This window comes from Euleptes europaea, chromosome 2, assembly GCF_029931775.1.
Source record: "Euleptes europaea isolate rEulEur1 chromosome 2, rEulEur1.hap1, whole genome shotgun sequence".
NCBI lineage: Eukaryota > Metazoa > Chordata > Lepidosauria > Squamata > Sphaerodactylidae > Euleptes > Euleptes europaea.
In genome coordinates, this window is record NC_079313.1 from 38,090,189 (window position 1) to 38,108,873 (window position 18,685).

Consider the following 18,685-nt stretch of genomic DNA (forward strand, 5'->3'; position numbering starts at 1 on the left):
TCCTTTTTACGAGTCAGAAAAGACCAACATGACTTGGCAGCTGGCAATGAACAACTGGGGAAAAGCCACAAATAAATTAATCCAGTCTTTATTCCAGAGAGTTTATATTTCTTATACAAGTCACTAGAACAAGTCTACTGAACAGAAATGAGCTTTTGTGATATGATTTCTTTCAATACTGCATTTTTGACATTATCTCACAAGTAATCAGTGTTTAAAAATTTGCCTACTTTTCCTGTTGCTAGAGAGAAAATTCTTCAGCTCAAGCAATGCTCATGTCTTTGTAAAAAAAAAATGCATTAAAAAAAGAACACTATGAAGGTATTTTAAATGTGTCTTCCATTAATTTAAAAAAATGATTTGGAAGCCATAAACTAAAGTTTGCTGCTTGACCTTCTTTCACCTTTTTTGCTCCCTCCTTCAATCTTCTTTAGCTTTGTTAGCATAAGGTTGCTTTATAAGTTGATAGGGTGGTGGCACCAATGTTGTTTTTAACCAAAAACAAACAAACCCTAGGGATATTGTATGGAATCTTTACAAGAACAATGAAAGTGAGCCACAAAGTCTATGTAGATATGGTATAGGCTTATCAACATCCCTATGAGGTAGCATAAACTACATAAGCGTCGGCAACTCCTAAATCCCTGCCTTAAAAATTGCTACCCCCTTGAACAGCCTATCTTAAAAGTAATGCCTTTTTGAATGTCACAAATAAAAACACATTTTGAATGCTTTCCCAAGACAAGAAGTACAAATGGACACAAGAGTTCTAGAACTTCAGCCTTCATGGACGTCGAATGCACATAAATATTTTAGCTATAATACACGTTCAAGACCCATCCTTAAAAGCTTTTGCCATACTATTATGCAAAGCACAGCCATGCTAATTCAAAGAGAGAAACCATAATTCCACATCTATAAAACAAAGTAGAATTAGTGGCAGTTTTATTGCCGTATACAAATTTAACCAACATGGCAAACCATGCCAAAGGGATTAGAACAGTTTCAGGACATATGTACAGATTGTACACTTCAGATACATTTGAACAAGTTAAAAAAATGCACAGATTTGTATCTTGAAACTAAACAAATGGGCTGGAATAGTCAATGCATTTAATGGGATTACAAAGGCACTTCCCTACTCAAAAGAGGAAATGACAATCTGCAGCCTAGGAGATTGAAGAAGAGTGCTCATCAACTACTGCACAACTTCAACTTTAAGAAAAAAAATAAGCCAGATTTCAAACATTTACAGGATTCAATATGATCCACTTCTGAACATTCATACAGTCTCATCTTTGTTTTTAGATTGTTTTTCTTGATTCTCTCGTTCTGTACTTTGGCTCCTCTGATGATCATGTTTGTCTGAGTGGTCCTTGTCACTGGGGTCATGCTTATGAGAACGTTCTTTGCTTTTACTACGTTTTGTTGATCTCTCTTTAGTGGGACTAAGCTCTCGTTTTCGGGACTTTTCAGCACTATCAGTTCTTCCTCTACTCCTACTCCTACTCCGCTTATTTGATTTCTCTTTACTTTCACTTTTGTGTTTACTTGACTTCTCTTTGCTCCTGCTTCTACTGTGCTTGCCAGCATTCCTACTCACACTTCTACTCCTACGCTTTCGATCCCTACTTCGACTCCTACTGTGTCTCCTCTCTTTCTTGGCATCTCTTTTCTCATCTCTGTGCTTCCTTTCATCTTTTTCATCTTTGTGCCTCTTCTCTTCTATTTCACTTTTACTTTTTCTGTCTTTTGATTTTTCTCTAGAGCGCTCTCTCTCCCTAGAGCGCTCTCTTTCCCTTTCATTGCCTCTTTCTTTGTCATAGTCCCGCTCTTTCCTCCTCCTACGTTCATTTTCTTTCTCCCTCTCCCTCTCCCTCTCTCGTCTGTCTCCTTTTCGATCACGGCTTCGACTTCTGTGCCTTTCCCTGCTTCTACTTCGCCTCCGTTCCAGTGCCCGATCAGAACTTCGGGATCTTCGCCTCTCCCTCTCTCTCTCCTTTGCTTCACGCTCTAGTCTTTGTCGTTCTCGCTCTCTCTCCAGTTCTCTGTCAAAGCTGGATGACCCACGACCTTCCCGATGACGACTTCTGCTTCTTGATCTTCTAGGTGACCTCCTGGGAGTCAAGGACCTTCTTGGAGACCTATATGAAAAGAAGTGCTTAAGAAACTGAATTTTTCCAATTAGGGTTTTACAAAGAAACTTTTGTACTTTTAAAAATACTTTTTCCATTTCATTTTACTGCAGTGGTTAAACTTTCAAAATAATTCAAATTTCTTACTTTTTTTGACTGAGTGTTTATCAACAACACTACATATATTGTAGTGTTCAAAGACAGAAAAGGTAGATCAATCACACTAGCAAATATCTGGTGGATCATCTAGCACCCACAGGCTGCTTAGATGCAGGTGGATGAGGGTTCGATTCAAAGTGTTCAACAGTGAGGATTCCTTAGGACTAGATTAATACTACTGTACCTATTTAGAGTATGCATTCTTACTCTGTAAATTTAAACAATGGTTGTCATAGGTTTTTTTAAAAATGGGACTGTACAAAACTGGAGGCTGTCCTTTCCTGGTATAAAAGTGAGCGGAAAGGAAGTCCATTGTTTAGCTATTTTTTTAGCCATGGGCAGGCATCCTCAAACATTGGCTAAGTATGATAGCCAATTGTTATGTTGTTTTCCAATCCCACAATGGTAACTGCAACAATAATTCATAGACTGAGCAGACCCTATATCAACTGTGTTAATAAAGAGAAATTTTTTATATGTAAATTATGAAACACTCTATCAATGCTCACTATCTTCGACCTTAACTAAAATAGTGGATACATTTTGGATTGACCTGTTTGTCTTTCAAATTTGTTTTTGTTGTCAGCAAATATGTACAGTAAGTTTTTTTTACAGCAAAGGATATTTATTTCACAACATGTGAAGAAACCTGGGCCAATTTGTCAACTTGAATTCTTTTCCAAAATAATGTATTACAAAAGCAAAGGACATGTTTTCTACCAGCATTTACTTCTGTGGCATCTTAAAGATAACCTTCTAGCGGCAAGAATTTATAAAACAGAGTCTACTTGTCCAGATACACAGTATCTATTTAGATGAGTCCACTTTTTTAGTTTTCCCAAGTAAAGGGAGGGAACGTAGTTTACCCTGGAGCACATGCTGCGAATGCAGATCCCCAAGCTGAGATGTTGGCATGTCTAAATAAAAGGATCTGCTGTAGCACAGTTGGGATCATCTGCAGTTGGGACCAGAAAGCTACTGCTTTTCAGAGTAGGCTGGACTGAATGCCCCAAAACTCTGAAAGCTCTGCTTCAATATAAGATGAATATATAAAATCAAAACTGCAATACTACACATACTCACCTGGAGCAAGTACCATTAAACCCAGTGAGAGTTGCTTTTTGGTAAAGATCCATATGATCAAACATTACTGAGGCGCCATGGCTGGGTTTGGAAAAAGCTTTTAGTAGAGTAGCAAATGTTATGTCAGTTTTTAAAATGCACTTGCCATGATTAAAAAATTATCTTTGCCACCACAAAGTATTTTTGTGGAATATTGGCCACAATTACTCGGAAGACTTAAAAATATCTATTCTGCCCCTCTCCCTCAGCTGCATAGGAATCAGACAGTTCTATAATAAAGATCGCCCAGCTAGTGAGTATTAATTGCTTTGTATACTCTAAAGCGCATCAATGCCACTATCTTTTAGAGGACCATATTGTAAAAAGGAACATAGGGCAAGGATATGAATTTAAAGGAAGACAAAATCTAAATACAGTAGTTATTCATAAATTAATGTATAACCTTGAACGTCTACGTTCTGCGTGTCTTTCCACTTCTTCTATTCCCTCCTTGCCATCTTTCTTGATTTTTCTAGGTCTGGCTTTAATTTGTTGATCAATGTTTTTCTGGACTGGTACTGGAATCCTCGGAAATAACGTAGAAAACCATTCAAGCTTAGTCAGAAAAGAGCGCAGCATCTCTCCAATGGTCATGATGCAGCCACCACCTGCTTTCACATCAAGGTCCTTAAAAAATAAAACACAAAACAGAACACAGATTCTGATTGTGAGAAGCCACCTAAGATTTAGTTTAAAACAAATTCAACTATTCTGACTGCCATCTTTCCTGTTTCAAATATGATGGCTTAAGCACTTCAACTCCTGTTCCTTTGTATTTGGCCAAATATGTTATGGGCTTGGATTTTGATTTTTTGTGCATATGCAGGCAGGTGTACACCAGTCCTGCAGTCAGACAGTAAAGGGTCCATTTCTTAACAGTGAATACCCTTGCACAGCCAGTGTATATACTGTCATCTTGAATCTTTATGCCACAAAATAGAAGACAATTAGCTCTAAATTAATAATGTTTTTGAGGACAGTGATCACTCTCAGCACTGTGACCTAACCAGATTTAGGACGACTTTTATTTCCTGTCTAAAAATGATCAGAAAAAGCTGTAGGCACAAAATGGACCCTACTTAAATTGGAAGCAATAGCAAACCAACTGCCATGAAGCAGTGAGGTTTCTAATTTAGAGTTATGCAAAAAAATAAATAAAGGAACAAATAATTGGAAACGCATAATCCATGATGACCATTGTCTCGGAAAAGGGTCATTACCGCATGAAGGCCTTCTTGCTATGCCCTCTCACAGCTCAGGACATGTTAGTCAGCTATTGTCAGGCCCAAACCTATAGTGCAAGCACACAAGGAAAGTGAGATTTGTTATCTAAAACAGGAAGACAAAATCTAAATGTAAAACTGCTTGCACTCACACACATTTAAGTGTTCATATACAGTATTCCCAAATAAAATCGGTGCACAGAGATCTAAAGAAGAAAACAACACATTAGCTTAAAATAGTACCTGAAAGGTGCACAGAAAAATAGAATATCAACAAAGTAGTTAAAGCATTAACACCACTTAGGCAAGTACATGTAACACAGATACAATGCTGACCAGCTTCCACATCTTTAACAGAGGCAAACTTAGGGAAACTATACCTGCATTATTGCATTTTTTACTGACATGGAGCAAAAGCAACCATGACTTTGTGGAAGGTAGCAACTAACATCTGTTTGTATTACTATGTGAAGGGACGACAAACATGTTCCAATATATCATATACTGCAGCAAGAACTGGAGGCTCCGAGAAACCATTTCACCTAAAAAGGGAATATCATGTATTTTACACCTAATATGAGGCTGAGTGCCATAAAATGTTAATACTCTTGCTAAAATCCCAAATAATGTGTTTCTTTAAAACACTGTCCCTTACTTGCTTTTAAAAAACAATTTCTCATGAAGTATGAAAACAGCAATATTTCTCCAAACCTTGGACATCATACTGAGGATGTGTTCCGTTCCCCCTCCCCCACTTAGGCAGGTGACACACTAAATTAATCTACGGTTTATTTGCATACGGTTACAATGGCCCTAAACCCTAGTCCCTACTAAGTTTGCATAAAGTTAAAGATGGGAAAGATTTTACTGCTTGACACATGTGGTCAAAAAGTGCATCTTAAATTCATTCATGCTTTGGAACCTATAGCATTTTGTTTCGAAGTTGCTTTAGCTAAGATTTTGGAAAGAAAACAAAAGAAAAAAGGAAAACAAATTATTACCCTTGTTGACATACCTCCTCATCATCAAGAAAGGATTCAAACCAGTCCCATAAATCTGTTGGAGGCTGTGTGTACCTTGAAGTACAAAGAGACTGTGTAAATTTAATAATGTTTCTTGAGCACTAAATTAGTTGGCAGCTATATATGTTATTACTTACCTAATATACATGAATCCAAGGGCTCTGATATATGGGGAGTCTGTATGGGTTATTAGTCCCATCACTTGTTTACGGGTAAGCTTCAGGGTAAATAACTTGTACAGCAGGCAAAAGGCTGTGGACACTATACCGCCAGTCCCAACACCACGCACCTTGAGAGATTAGGAAGAAAACAATTGCAACTGATTGAATACCTGACAGTAATACAGAATCCTTTTTCACTTCCTTCTATAAACGGCAGTGTATCTTTTCCTGAACAAGCAGATTCAGAACTTTCGGAGAAAGTTCTGATCCGGCTTTACGAAGTACAGCTGTGGGTAGCCAGAGTAGTATTTTCTGAAGCTGAAATGGTCCATTCAGAAGTTCTGTCAGATCACCCAGGAGGAAAGTGATAACTGGATTTATTCCCCCCCCCCCAAGCAAGTACCACTAATGCCAACACTTCAACAGGGACAACGTTCACAGGCAGCAAACGTCACATGAAGCAGCCACTTGTACATGTAGTTCCTCCTGCAACTAGAAAGGATGACTAACAGTGCAATCCCAGAGAGTTATTCCAGTCTAAGCCCATTCATACTGGAGTAACTCTGCATAGGATTGCACTGTTAGACATGTAAACGGCCTAAGCACAGGCGTATACAGATACAAGTTATGCTCGGAGAAAAACTAAACTTATTTTCTAGAACTATAAACTGATTAATCATACTTTCTAACCAATTAAGATTAATCTGCTTCATTGAATCATAGAGTTGGAAGGGGCCGTACAGGCCATCTAGTCCAACCCCTTGATTAATGTAGGATCAGCCTAGAGCATCCTTGACAAGTGCTTGTCCAGCCTCTGCTTAAAGACTGCCAATGAGGTGCTCACCACCTCCCTAGGTAGCTGATTCTGCTGTTGAACAAGTCTTACTGTAAAAATAAATGTACCTAACATCCAGCCGGTACCTTTCCACCCGCAATTTAAACCCATTATTATCTGCCTTTCCGAATTATAAAACTTACAATTTAAAAAAAATCTCCCTCTAATTTTTAGCAAGAAGCATCATATTTAATATCTTCCTTTTTAATTTTGATTCAGTAGCCAATCAGTCAACTTTTTGAAGTCTGTTTAACAGGAAACTCTCCCATCTCAGTTCTAACAATAAAAATAGGCCCTCATCAATTGGTTAACTGAGGCTTTAGTAGGCTGACACAAAAACTAAACTGATTAAAGCTAGCAATACTAGAGTTTCTAGATGTTCAGTGTTCACTTTACACACACTTAACTACCATATAAAAACTCCAAAAATTCAGAAGGCACGTACTTCTACTTACCCCTCCGCACATCCCTGTCTGGCCTGCTGTTTTTCTGCTCCCTTTCTCCCAAGGCTCAACATGTGTGACCTGCAAACAGAAAGAGTGAGTTTGATCATTCTCTAATTTCAGGTATTTATGATCTTGTTTATTTGTTGGGAAGAATCATGCTATTTGCATTTTAACTTACCGTATATACACGAGTATAAGCCGAGTATTTTAGCCATGATTTTTGGCTTAAAAAACTCACCTCGGCTTATACTCCGGTCAATACGGTAATTCGCCTGGCGGGCCCTTTCCCAGCATGCTCCCGCCGGCCAGCTGATGGGCAGGCTGTCCCGCCTTCTCCCCCCACCCCACCCGATCGCGCCTTCTGCGCGGCAGCGGCTTCTTTCCCCCCACCCCACCGCGCCTTTTGCGCGATCGTCACGCCTTTTGCGCGATCGCGCCTTCTGCTGGGTGACGGCGGTTTCTTCCCTCCCCACCCCACCCAGTCCTCCCGCTTGCCAGCTGACCCTGCGGGGCCTCCTGTGCGCAGGGAGGGGGCCGCCGCCACCGCCTGCGCGCCTGGAGCCCGGTCAGGTAAGCCTGCGGGGGGGGGGTGCATTTCCCCCTCGGCTTATACGTGGGTGTCTAATTTTTCCCCATTTTTGGGGTGAAATTAGACACCTCGGCTTATACTCGGGTCGGCTTATACCCGAGTATATATGGTAAATGAGATTGTACTACTAATGGAAATGCAGAATGTTAATGAAATAAACCAAATATAGCAAGTTTAAATATACACAATCATTTGGCCTACTGTAATGTCAAGGAACAACTCTGATGAGACCAGTGGCCATCAGCCAGGAAGCCTGCTAATGATCTTATTGAATTCGCTGCTGCAAGCTGCGTTAATGGCCATTGGTTTAGATGGGCCTCCTAGAACATTTCTAACTGGGCCTACACTGCTACAAAATTTAGTCTTAGTCTGGAATGGTCTCATCCTATTACCACTCCTTTCCCCTCTCAAACACCAGATCCCTGGGAATGGCATTCCTGGTACCTTGAATGCTGCTGCTGGGGAAGGGTCCGCCACAAGGCTCTTATGTCACTGTTAGATTTATTTGTGTCTGTTTCCTACATCTTTATATAATTGAAGCTCTTACTGGTGAAGACTTCAGCTGTTGGGCAGTGGGCACTACCAGAAAATATTAAGTGTATAACTGGATCAAACTTTGAAATGAGCTCAGTAGTACTTGGATTTTTGGGGATATTACCATAGCGCATTCTGTGATGAGCTGGGAGGAGGCAGGTAGAGTCCATAAAACTAAGGCTGCAGCTCTCTATACCTTTAGCTGGGAGTAAGCCCCATTTAATACACTGATTCCAAGTTAGCATATGTAGGATCAGATTGTAAATCTATAATTTAGTGGCATAGTAACAAATACAGCCTGAATTTCATAAAACAATTTAAACTCATCTGCCCATCTCGTATTATACTTTATTTGACTTTTCCTCTTGAACAGCTGCCATGTTGCATGGCAGACTAATTCTGAACATAAGCACACCTTTATAGTTGTTAATGATATGGTACAGGAAGAAGCTGTTGAGAGAGAAAATATAAATAATTCAAAACTAGCCTAACTCTGCCATCCAAGTCTAAGCACCTCTAAAATTTGGCATGATTTCACAGGCAAAATCTCCCTCCCCTTCCTCAAAGGGAAGGGACAAGATTAGCATATATCACAAACATTGACTGGTTTTGGAGGATCCCTGGCTAACAGAAATAGATTAATAGTTCTTTGACTCCTGCCAAGCAGACCACAGTCAGTTGGGCTCTGAGTAGGAGCGGGGAAAAGAGCTGCTGGTGTGGTGTTTCTTTTCCTTTCTTCCCTTTCTCAACTGCTGGGTAGCATTAGCTAAGGTTGCTATGCAGGAGGACAGTGTTTGAGGGTGTGTATAGCCTGCTGCAGAGTGGTGCCTGTTTCAGTAAGTGTTGTATCTATTTGCCTGGGTTGTAGATGAGTGTACCTAAATGGGGAAGCTGATTGTTGTTGATTGGGGAGGGTCTGCTTTGCCTGGGGCTGACTGCTGTCCCCACCTGCTGCTGGGTGAGCCTTAAATTGTGTTAAGCTCCTCATTGCCAGAGGCACTGAGCTCAAGAGCTCCTGCCTTGTGGCTCTTAGCCTGGGGACCCTATAGAGTGAGGAAAGAATCCTGTTACCGGGAAAGAGTAGAGAGTTCATTTTCTTGAGACCAAGGTAACTCAACTGGAGGAGCTGAAAAAAGCAGAGAGAGAGGTGGGTAAGGACTCTGGGGATGAAATAGTCGCATCCCAGTCCTAGTGTGACAGCTCCCTGTCAGTCATAGATAATGGAGCCCTTGGTGAAGGAGGTCATCTCTCTGAGCAAGGGGATGTGTTACCTTAGAAGGGACCCCTTCCTTGGTGGATAACCAGATATCCTCTTATACAAAGGATATGCCTCTGAGGGGAAGGGGGGTTCTTGTAGCAGGAGACTAAGTCCTTAGAAATGTAGACAGCTGCGTTTTTGGCAGATGCATGGACCGCATGGTGATTTGCCTGCCTGGTGTGAAGGTTGTGGACATAAGCCATCATTTAGATAGTTTAGTAGATAGTACTGAGTTGGAGCTAGTGGTCGTGGTGAACATTGACACCAATGATGTGGAAAAGTGTAGTCCTGAGATCCTGGAATCCAAATTTAGGTTGCTAGGCTAGAGACTAAAAGCCAGGACCTTCAAGGTAGCTTTCTCTGAAATGCTACCTGTTCCACACGCAGGACCAGCTAGAAAGGCACCTCAAACTAACAAGTCACCGGGACCAGATGGTATTCATCCTAGAATGAGCCTGTGGACTTCGTGTATTTGGATTTCCAAAAGTCCCCCACCAAAGACTGCTAAGCAAACTCCATAGTCATGGGATAAAAGAACAAGTCCTCTTATGGATTGAGAGCTGGCTGAAAAATAGGAAGGAGAGAGTGAGTATCAATGGTCAGTTCTCACAATGGAGGGATGTGAGCAGTGGGGTCCCTCAGGGATCTGTGTTGGGACCAGTGCTTTTCAACCTGTTCATCAATGACCTGGCGTTGGGGGTGAACAGCGAGGTGGCCAAGTTTGCAGATGACACCAAATTATTTAAGGTGGTTAAAACAAAAATGGACTGAAGAGCTCCAAAAGGATCTTTCCAAATTGTAAGAATGGGCATTAAAATGGCAAATGAGATTCCACATGAGCAAGTGTAAAGTGGGCAAAACCCCAACTTCACATATTCACTGATGGAATCTGTATTGGCAGCAACAGACCAAGAAAGGGATCTTCTGGTGGTAGTGGATCGCTTGATGAAGATGTCAACCCAGTGTGCAGCTGCTGTGAAAAAGGCAAATTCCATGCTGGCCATAATTAGACAAGGAATAGAGAATAAAACTGCTGCTATCATACTGCCCTTGTACAAATCTATGGTGAGACTACACTTGGATACACATCTAAAAAAAAATATTGCAGAGCTTGAGAAGGTGCAGAAAAGAGCAACCAAAACGATCAGGGGGCTAGAGCAACTGCCCTATGAGGGGTGGTTGAAACACTAAGGGCTGTTTAGCTTAGAAAGAAGGCAGTTAAGGGGAGATATGATAGAGGTCTATAAAATTATGCATAGTATGGAGACAGTGGACAGGGAGAAGCTTTTCTCCCTCTCTCATAATATTAGAACGAGGGGTCATTTGCTGAAGCTTGAGAGTGAGAGATTCAAAACAGATAAAATGAAGTATTTCTTCACACAATGCATAGTTAAATTGTAGAACTCCCTGCCCCAGGATGTAGTGATGGCTGCTAACATGTCTAGTAAAAATGAATACTAGTCATGATGTATACCTATTCGGTCCAGGATCAAAGGAGCATGCCTAATATATTAGGTGGTGTGAAACACAGGCAGGATGCTGCTGCAGTTATTATGTTTGTGGGCTTCACACAGGCACCCAGTTGTCCACTTTGTGAACAGATTGATGGGCCTTGGTCTGATCCAGCATGGCTTTTATGTTCTTATCCAGTGCTTTCTAGATGCACAGGATGATAGTTACCGGTTAAACAAGGTTCTTTTCACAAAATCAGCCCTTTCTTGTGTTCATCTGAGCCTGGCAGTCACTGAAGACTCTTCCCAGGTTAATCCAGTACCATGTTGAGGGAGCCAATCTAATGGCTGCTAGATTGTTGACTAGGTCTCCCTGGTCTGCACATACACCATCAATACTTTTGGCACCTGCACTGGCTTCCGATCAGCTTCTGGTTCCAATTCAAAGTGTTGGTTTTGACCTCAAAGCCCTAAAATGGTCTTGGACTGGCTTACTCACATTACTGCCTCTCCCAGTATGACTCCCCCCTCGCCTCCTTAGATCATAATCATGGAGCCTTCTACAGGTGCCTGGCCCGTGAATGGCCTGTCTGTCAACCACCAGGGCAAGGGCATTTTCAGTGGCTGCCCCCTCTCTCTGGAACCAGCTCCCCGGAAAAATTCATGCCCTGCGGGACCTTCCAGCATTCTATAGGGCATGCAAGGCTCCTTTGTTTTGGATGACCCCTGGTTAGCGTTATGAACTGGGGCCAGTTATTTTAATCCTTCAGATTGGCTTGTCAAGTTGATGTTTTAATTGTTTTATATTTATTTTACTTATTTGTATTGTATTTATATTTATTCTACTTTAAATGTTATAAGCTGCCCTGAGTTCCCTGTGGGGAGAGGGCGTGGGACATAATTAAAGAAACAATGCTGCAGACTCCTTATATGCACTGTCCTAAGCCTGAACTGACCCAGAAGCTAAAATGACTAAACTGAGGCTATCATATTTTGGTCACAGTATGAGAAGACAAGAGTCACTGGAAAAGACAGTCTTGCTAGGAAAAGCTATGAGCAGCAGGATAAGAGGAAGACCCTACAAGAGATGGATTGACTCAATAATGGAAGCTACAGCCCTCAATTTGCAAGATCTGAGCAAGGCTGTCAAAGATAGGACATTTTGGAGGACTTTGACAGCAAAACACACAAGCTTCTGGAAAGAATCCACCATGTGGGTTTTCCCAGCATAGCCCTATTTTTCTTATATCATCTTCACAGAGCTGGGAAAGCGCTGGCTGCAATATCAGGGATATCACATGGGAAGGAGCTCTTAATCTTCAGGAAGATAATCTTGAAAAGGAAGTTTACATTTGTTCCTCTTGTCTCCATCATATTTTTTATCCTGCCCTTTCTACAAAGAGCTCAAGATAGTGAACTATAGTTCCCTCTACATTTTATCCTCATATGCCTGTAAGGCTGATTAGATAATGACTGGCCCAAGGTTCATGGGTAAAGGTTTATGACTATGGGGAAGCCCTAATCAATTTTATGAAAGGTTCTGCCCTCCTCCATGGAAAGATCAAAATCTGGTGCTGTAAGGCACTACTGTTTTCCTCAAGTGGCCCTGTTAAGAGGGGAAAGGGCCAAACTTTGAGGGGGCTCGGGAGAGGAACTGAATATCCCTCTCTGCTCAGATGAGAGGACAGAGCTAGATAGGACAAGGTTCTAAGGGGGCCATGAAGCAAGTCGTACAATGCTTGGATTAGGCCCGGGCAGTGTGGGGGCCCCCCACCAGAGAATCTATCTAGCAGTCAGGGAGGCTAGGCAGCCCTGCCATCTCATATCTCTGAAACACCAAACAGAACCTGAGCCATGTTGTCATTAGCAACCAGGCAAGTAGTGGCTATACACCCTAGGGAAGATGAACATCTGATGCTTCATGATTCTGCCCGTCATCATCCTTACAGGGAAACAGAGTGATATGTTCCTTCGGTTCACCACTGAAGAAACTGCAGCAACTAGTACACCGAGGGTTGGGGAGATGGACTAAGTCATCAAGCATACCTTCATGATTCATTTATCTACTACAACAGTGTTATTTTATTATGATGACATGTGTGACGGATAAAGGGTTAATCTGCAGCAAGAGCTGACAGACCAAGAGTGGGCGGAGCCAGAGAGCTGACACTCTGAGCGACAGAAAGCATTCGAAGCTTGGGACCCAGCCTGACAGGAGGCTGTGAAAGTAGTCGAAGCTTGGGACCAGCCAGAGAGGGCTGTGATAGATTGGCAGCTTGGTAGCGAGACTGAGCGGAAGCCAGACTGTACTCTGTGAACCTGAGGGGTTCTGTTAAAGCCAAAGCTGTTGACACACTTAACCTGTGGTAGTGACAGGAGTGAGAATTGGGTTAGAGAGGGCCCATTCTCAGGTCACAAAGGGGAATTAGTTTCTGAGGTAGAGCTATTCCAGTAGCAGGGAGGTGTGGAAAATTACAGCCACTGAGGTGGGGTAGTCAGAGAGAGCTAGGCTGGGGACAGAGTCTGAGAGTCTGCGTCTGAAGAACAGTTGTGAGGGATAGAACTAAGCTTGAAACGGAATCTGAGTAAGCTTGAAACTAAGAACGAAAGGAACTTGAGTGAAGAAAACATATAAACTATTTCTCTGAATTAATCTTGCATATATAAATCTGACTCTGAGTTTTCCCTCCAAATTCTGCCTTTTTCTTGAAAACCAATCTCTGAGTTCTGTTCAATAAACTTCCCTGTTTTGTCTGTTTAAGTTAAAAAGCCTCTTGTCTCCTATTTCTCACTGAGGTAAATGCTGGTGTGGGACTGGACGAGAAGGAAAATAATCTCACAAATATACTCAGGCCAACACTTTTCCCCTCAGCATATACGGCCGGGCTGAGTGGGATATTGAAGTGGTTGAAAGGGGTGTGTGTCATAACATGTTTTAGTTTGTTTTTATTGTAAATCACTTTGGAAACTTTTGTGGCTAAAAAATAATGTATAAAAAAAATACAAATTCAGACAGAATATTAGATGCAAAATGCATGTGGTGCTGCCTAAGCAAACATTTTTGCTTACTCTCTTAGCAAAAGACTCTAGTTATAAATCACATTTTAACAACAAAAAGGAACCAACAAGTTGTTTCTATTTGTGAAAAGTTCATTGTAAGACCAAAAGCCTGAATTAAATCAGGTCACTCTGCTTTGATTTAAAATAAAAGTTTCTATAGAAGGGGCAGAAAACTTGTCTCAAGTAGTAAGGTGGTATTCTGCTGCTGTAAACAGGAATTGGAATTTGCCTGGGCAAACCTCCCAGCCCAATTATGGGGGTTACCGCACTTGTATTCCCAGCGATGTATTAAGAGTTTGAAAATGTTATAAAAAATACTGTTCGCACTTTCTATGTACCCCCACCAATGTATTAAGAGTTTGAAAACGTTATAAAAATACTGTTCGCACTTTGTTTGACCCCTTTAGCTGTGAAGACGTCTTCCAACCATTTATAAGCTGTGGTATCTAAAAACCCTTTTAAAGCGATGTTTTTTACAACATTTTCAAACTCTTAATACATCTCTGGGAATACCAAGTGCGGTAACCCGCTACATTATGTTTAAGCTACTCAAAACCTTCATCTGACATGAAACTGAAACTAGAGAAAAAGTGTAAGGCAGTCATGCCCTTTTCTGAAACTGTGGGCTGATTGAATTATTAACACATATGAATACTGATCTAGACACAGGAGAAAAATGTTTAACTGTCTTTACATTTCAGTCTCTTCATGAACAAAGATACTGTGTCTATCCAATCATCTCTGGACTTTACAGATCAGGACTTTCATGCTAAGGCCCACTGAGTCCCCCTAAAGTTTTTTCCTGGGGGGGCTCACAGGCCCTTGGAACAACATGGAAGAAAAGTGGGGGTCTGCACTAGAAGGAAGAAATCACCACTCCCTCTTATGCCATGGAAATGCCATTCTGTCAGAGGAACAATAAGATTGGATAATTTATTTACATTATTTATAGTCCCCCTTTCTCACTAAAACTCAAAGTGGATTACACAGTTTCAGTCAATGCAATCAACAGAATGGGACATCCAAGAAACAATGTAATTGGAATAGGATTGCGGAAATCTGAAAGCAAGCAAAAATCTAAAAGTAAAAAGGAAGTGAAAGTATTAACACGACATGTTAAACAATGCAGAAGTTATGCAGAACACAAACAACGACAGATAAACTTACTGTACATACTTCAGTCCCTTTCCTTTTATTAAAGCATCATCCTGGACCATTACTATGTAGACCTACTACCTGTACAATAAACATGTCCTCCTAAATAATGCAGCTTTGCATAGTTTGAGGAATGCCAGGAGTGTGGAAGCCTTCCTGACTTTATCAGGCAGACCACTCCAAAAGGTGGGATTCAACATGCATGTGTACAGGCACCAAGTACAATGCTATAGCCATTTACAAGTGAATAAATTCTGATGTCATCAGGGGAGCTTACTTGAGTGAATACACTTGTAGTGCACATCATTTTTAAATGCCTCTGTTGGCATTCATGGCTTACCTCACTGTATAGTATTTTGCCCTATTTCCTATGCTTTACTTAGAATTCACATAAATGAACAAAGCCATCTTGACAAATTTAAAATAAATTATTCTACATTGACAGATTTCTCAAAACATGTTTTAATTTAAGCTGATATACAAAACTGTTTAAGATAAGAACTACCTAATGCAAAGTAAATTAAAGCAACATTTTTTCTTCAACTGAAACATCTTCATTTTGGATAGACCTTGCAAACTTTAGAGCAGAAAATACTTGCCAGCCAAAAATAAATTGCACAAGGTGTTTTATTAGTTGTAAAAAGACATAGCATGCCACACCACAACAACTAGTAGGCAAAAAAAGCCAATAAAATAAAGTTAATCTGATGGTCAAAGAAATGCAAGGCAGCATTTTCAAGTAATAAAGAAACCTGTCTCTCATTTTGGAGGTACACACAGTTGTTCAAACACAGAAAAAATGAAGACCGCAGTTCAGCACAATTAAATATATTTAACAGTTTCACTCTAGGTTACAGAATCTGATCTTTCAGCATATCAATTATGACATCATAATATTTTATAGGAAAAATAAAATATACAGATTCCAGATCTCTACTCATCTACTCACTCAGTCAGGTCTCATCTTAAAAGGTCCAAAGGCTTTATAAGGGCACAAAGGTAATATGTGAATTTGATACATCTAGTTGTTGGATCAGTTTCAAGGTATTTTGTTAGCTCCATATTAGGCTCCGCCCTCCCCAGTGCAGCACAAAAGAATCAACTTTTAAGTTCCAAAGTTGGAATGAGCTTTCAGAAAACGAGTAACTCCTGATCAACTTCCAGACTGCAAAATTTGTATTTTCTTGACAAGAGGTCTTCCAAGTGATCACAATAAACATGACTAAAAATAGGGACCAAATACGTCAAGCTAAAGAGATCCTACTCTCCAAATCATGGCAATGAACCTCATTTAAGAAACAGAAAAATATAATTTATACACACAATTATGATCCTTAATAAAGACAAAGATAAAACAGTTCTGTGCCAGTACTTGATCAAAGAAGAACAGTACACTACCCTAACCATTAAAGGCACAACATCCAGTGTGATGTAGTGGTTAGAATATCACACTATTATCTTGGTGGACCCAGGTTGAAACCTTCACTCTACCATGGAAGCTTGCTGAGTGACCTTAAGCCAGTTATACAACCTCGGCCTAATCTACTTCACAGGGCTATTGGGAAAATAAAATGGAGGAGAGAACAATGCAAGTCAATTTGCGTCCATACTGTGTAGAAAGGTGGAATATAAATTATATAAATAAGCAACAGGTGTAACCTGAACTCTTCAAGGAGACTTTTAAATACTAAATAAGGGTGTTTGTTTGATTTGCAATTGTGTGTTTTCTTTGAAGCGTGCTTTGGGCCTCAGTTGTTGGGAGAAAAATAGGCTTAGAAATAGCTACAGTAAATAACACTGACAATGACACTCTCCAGTTTTTCTCTGTTCTTATGCACACACATAGAATGCTTCAACTGGTGCTAGCAATACATTTCTGAGTTTGATCAACCCAAACCTCAACAACATGTAAGAGTTACGTGATTTGTCTCCCCCTCCATGCACTGATAGCACCAAAATATCCTTAACCTGAACAGTATGTAGAAAAGAGCAAGAGTCCAGTAGCACCTTAAAGACTAACAAAAATATTGTCGAAGGCTTTCACGGTCAGAGTTCATTGGTTCTTGTAGGTTATCCGGGCTGTGTCACCGTGGTCCAAGACCACGGTGACACAGCCCGGATAACCTACAAGAACCAACTAACAAAAATATTTTATGGCAGGGTATGAGCTTTCGTGAGCCACAGCTCACTTCTTCAGATACTTCATCAAAAATATTTTCTAGCATGGTATGAGCTTTCTTGAGCCACAGCTCACTTCTTCAGATACTTCATCTGAAGAAGCGAGCTGTGGCTCAAGAAAGCTCATACCATGCTAGAAAATATTGTTGTTAGTCTTTAAGGTGCTACTGGACTCTTGCTCTTTTCTACTACTGCAGACAGACTAACATGGCGACCCACTGTGAATTATCTGAACAGTATGGTTTGGATTATGGTAGGGAGCTTTACAGCCATTCCGTATGAGGAAAAAAAACCTACAATAAATTAAAAAAACAAACAAACGCAGATAACTCTCACAGCCACACCGAACTGTCTGAGATCAATACGCTTGACTTTGGGATCATAAAAGAGGACCTAATGTTGCCTTACAAAAGACTGGCCGAGGGGAATACGAAGCCGAGGCAGATTCTCAAACACAGCATGGAGACGAGATAGCAGTAGAGGCCCAGGCCAGAGGCGACCCACGTGCAGAAGCGCGCCGAACAAAAAGGCGCGGGGGCTTCATCCCGTCCTCCCGACACAGGCCCGGGAGGCCCCGGCCGCTGCCCCCCTCCTCATCCCCTTCCCGGCTCGCTCACCTTGGAGTAGATCTCATCGACCACCTCGTGGTAGGTCTTCAGCTCGTACAGCTGCACTTTGAAGTAAGGCGAGGAGAGGATGTTGGTGAGGATCATGGGGTTCAGGTTCATGGTCTTCTCGTTCCCCCACAGAGGCAGGACGTTGCCCTGCTTGCCCGAGGCCGACGGTTTCGGGCCCGCGCTCTGGAGCGGCAGCGGGGGCAGCAAGACGGCCCCGGCCTGCGGGTGCTGCGGCTGGGCCCCCTGGGGCTGCGGCGGCGGGTGGCAATTCCCCGCGCCCGCGGCAGGGCAGTTGTTGGCCATGGCGGCACCGGGGACCGGCGGCGGGGCGGCTCGGCGGGCTGAGGCCGACGGAGCGGGCGAACAGGCCGGCGAGGAGGCAGGCGGAGGCGTCCCGGGTTGAACCGCGCCGAGCGCCACCAACCGCCGACAAGATGGCGGCCTCCGCGGAAATGACGCACGGGCCTTCCGGGACGGAGGCAGCCAATCGTGGGGCGCGGGCGCGGGGAGGTGGCTCAGCGCGGCTCTCGCCAGCGAGGATGAGCGTCGGGGGCTGGAGGCGTCTGGCGCGGGGTGGGTTTAGGCGAGCGGAGGAGAAAGTCGGTCTCATGAGGCGGTCGTCGCGTTCAGCGTATTGCTGGGGGAGAAACGGATCAGGGGACCACAGGCCGACCTAATAGCGAGTCGCATAAATCGAGCAAACGTCCGTAGGTCGAAAGAAATGTTCTTTGACGTGTGTG

The 18,685-nt window shown here is 42.1% G+C and overlaps 1 protein-coding gene across 1 annotated transcript; it reads right to left on the reverse strand.

Annotated features, from left to right (window-relative positions):
* Positions 1-495: 495 nt before the first annotated feature.
* Positions 496-18,248, reverse strand: PRPF38B (pre-mRNA processing factor 38B). The gene is made up of 6 exons (XM_056844121.1): positions 17,946-18,248; positions 7,113-7,181; positions 5,799-5,950; positions 5,655-5,715; positions 3,820-4,043; positions 496-2,144 (listed from the first exon to the last, which is right to left on the reverse strand). The coding sequence occupies exons 1-6, from the start codon at positions 18,246-18,248 to the stop codon at positions 1,283-1,285; spliced, it is 1,671 nt and encodes a 556-aa protein (XP_056700099.1). The 3' UTR covers positions 496-1,282.
* Between the last annotated feature and the right edge of the window lie 437 nt (positions 18,249-18,685).

Coding starts and splice junctions, on each gene's coding strand:
- PRPF38B (XM_056844121.1), bottom strand. CDS start 18,248: ATGGCCAACAACTGCCCTGCCGCGGGCGCGGGGAATTGCCACCCGCCG. Junction 7,182..17,945: donor TCGATGAGATCTACTCCAAG/GTGAGCGAGCCG, acceptor TTCTGTTTGCAG/GTCACACATGTTGAGCCTTG. Junction 5,716..5,798: donor CTTGGATTCATGTATATTAG/GTAAGTAATAAC, acceptor TTGTACTTCAAG/GTACACACAGCCTCCAACAG.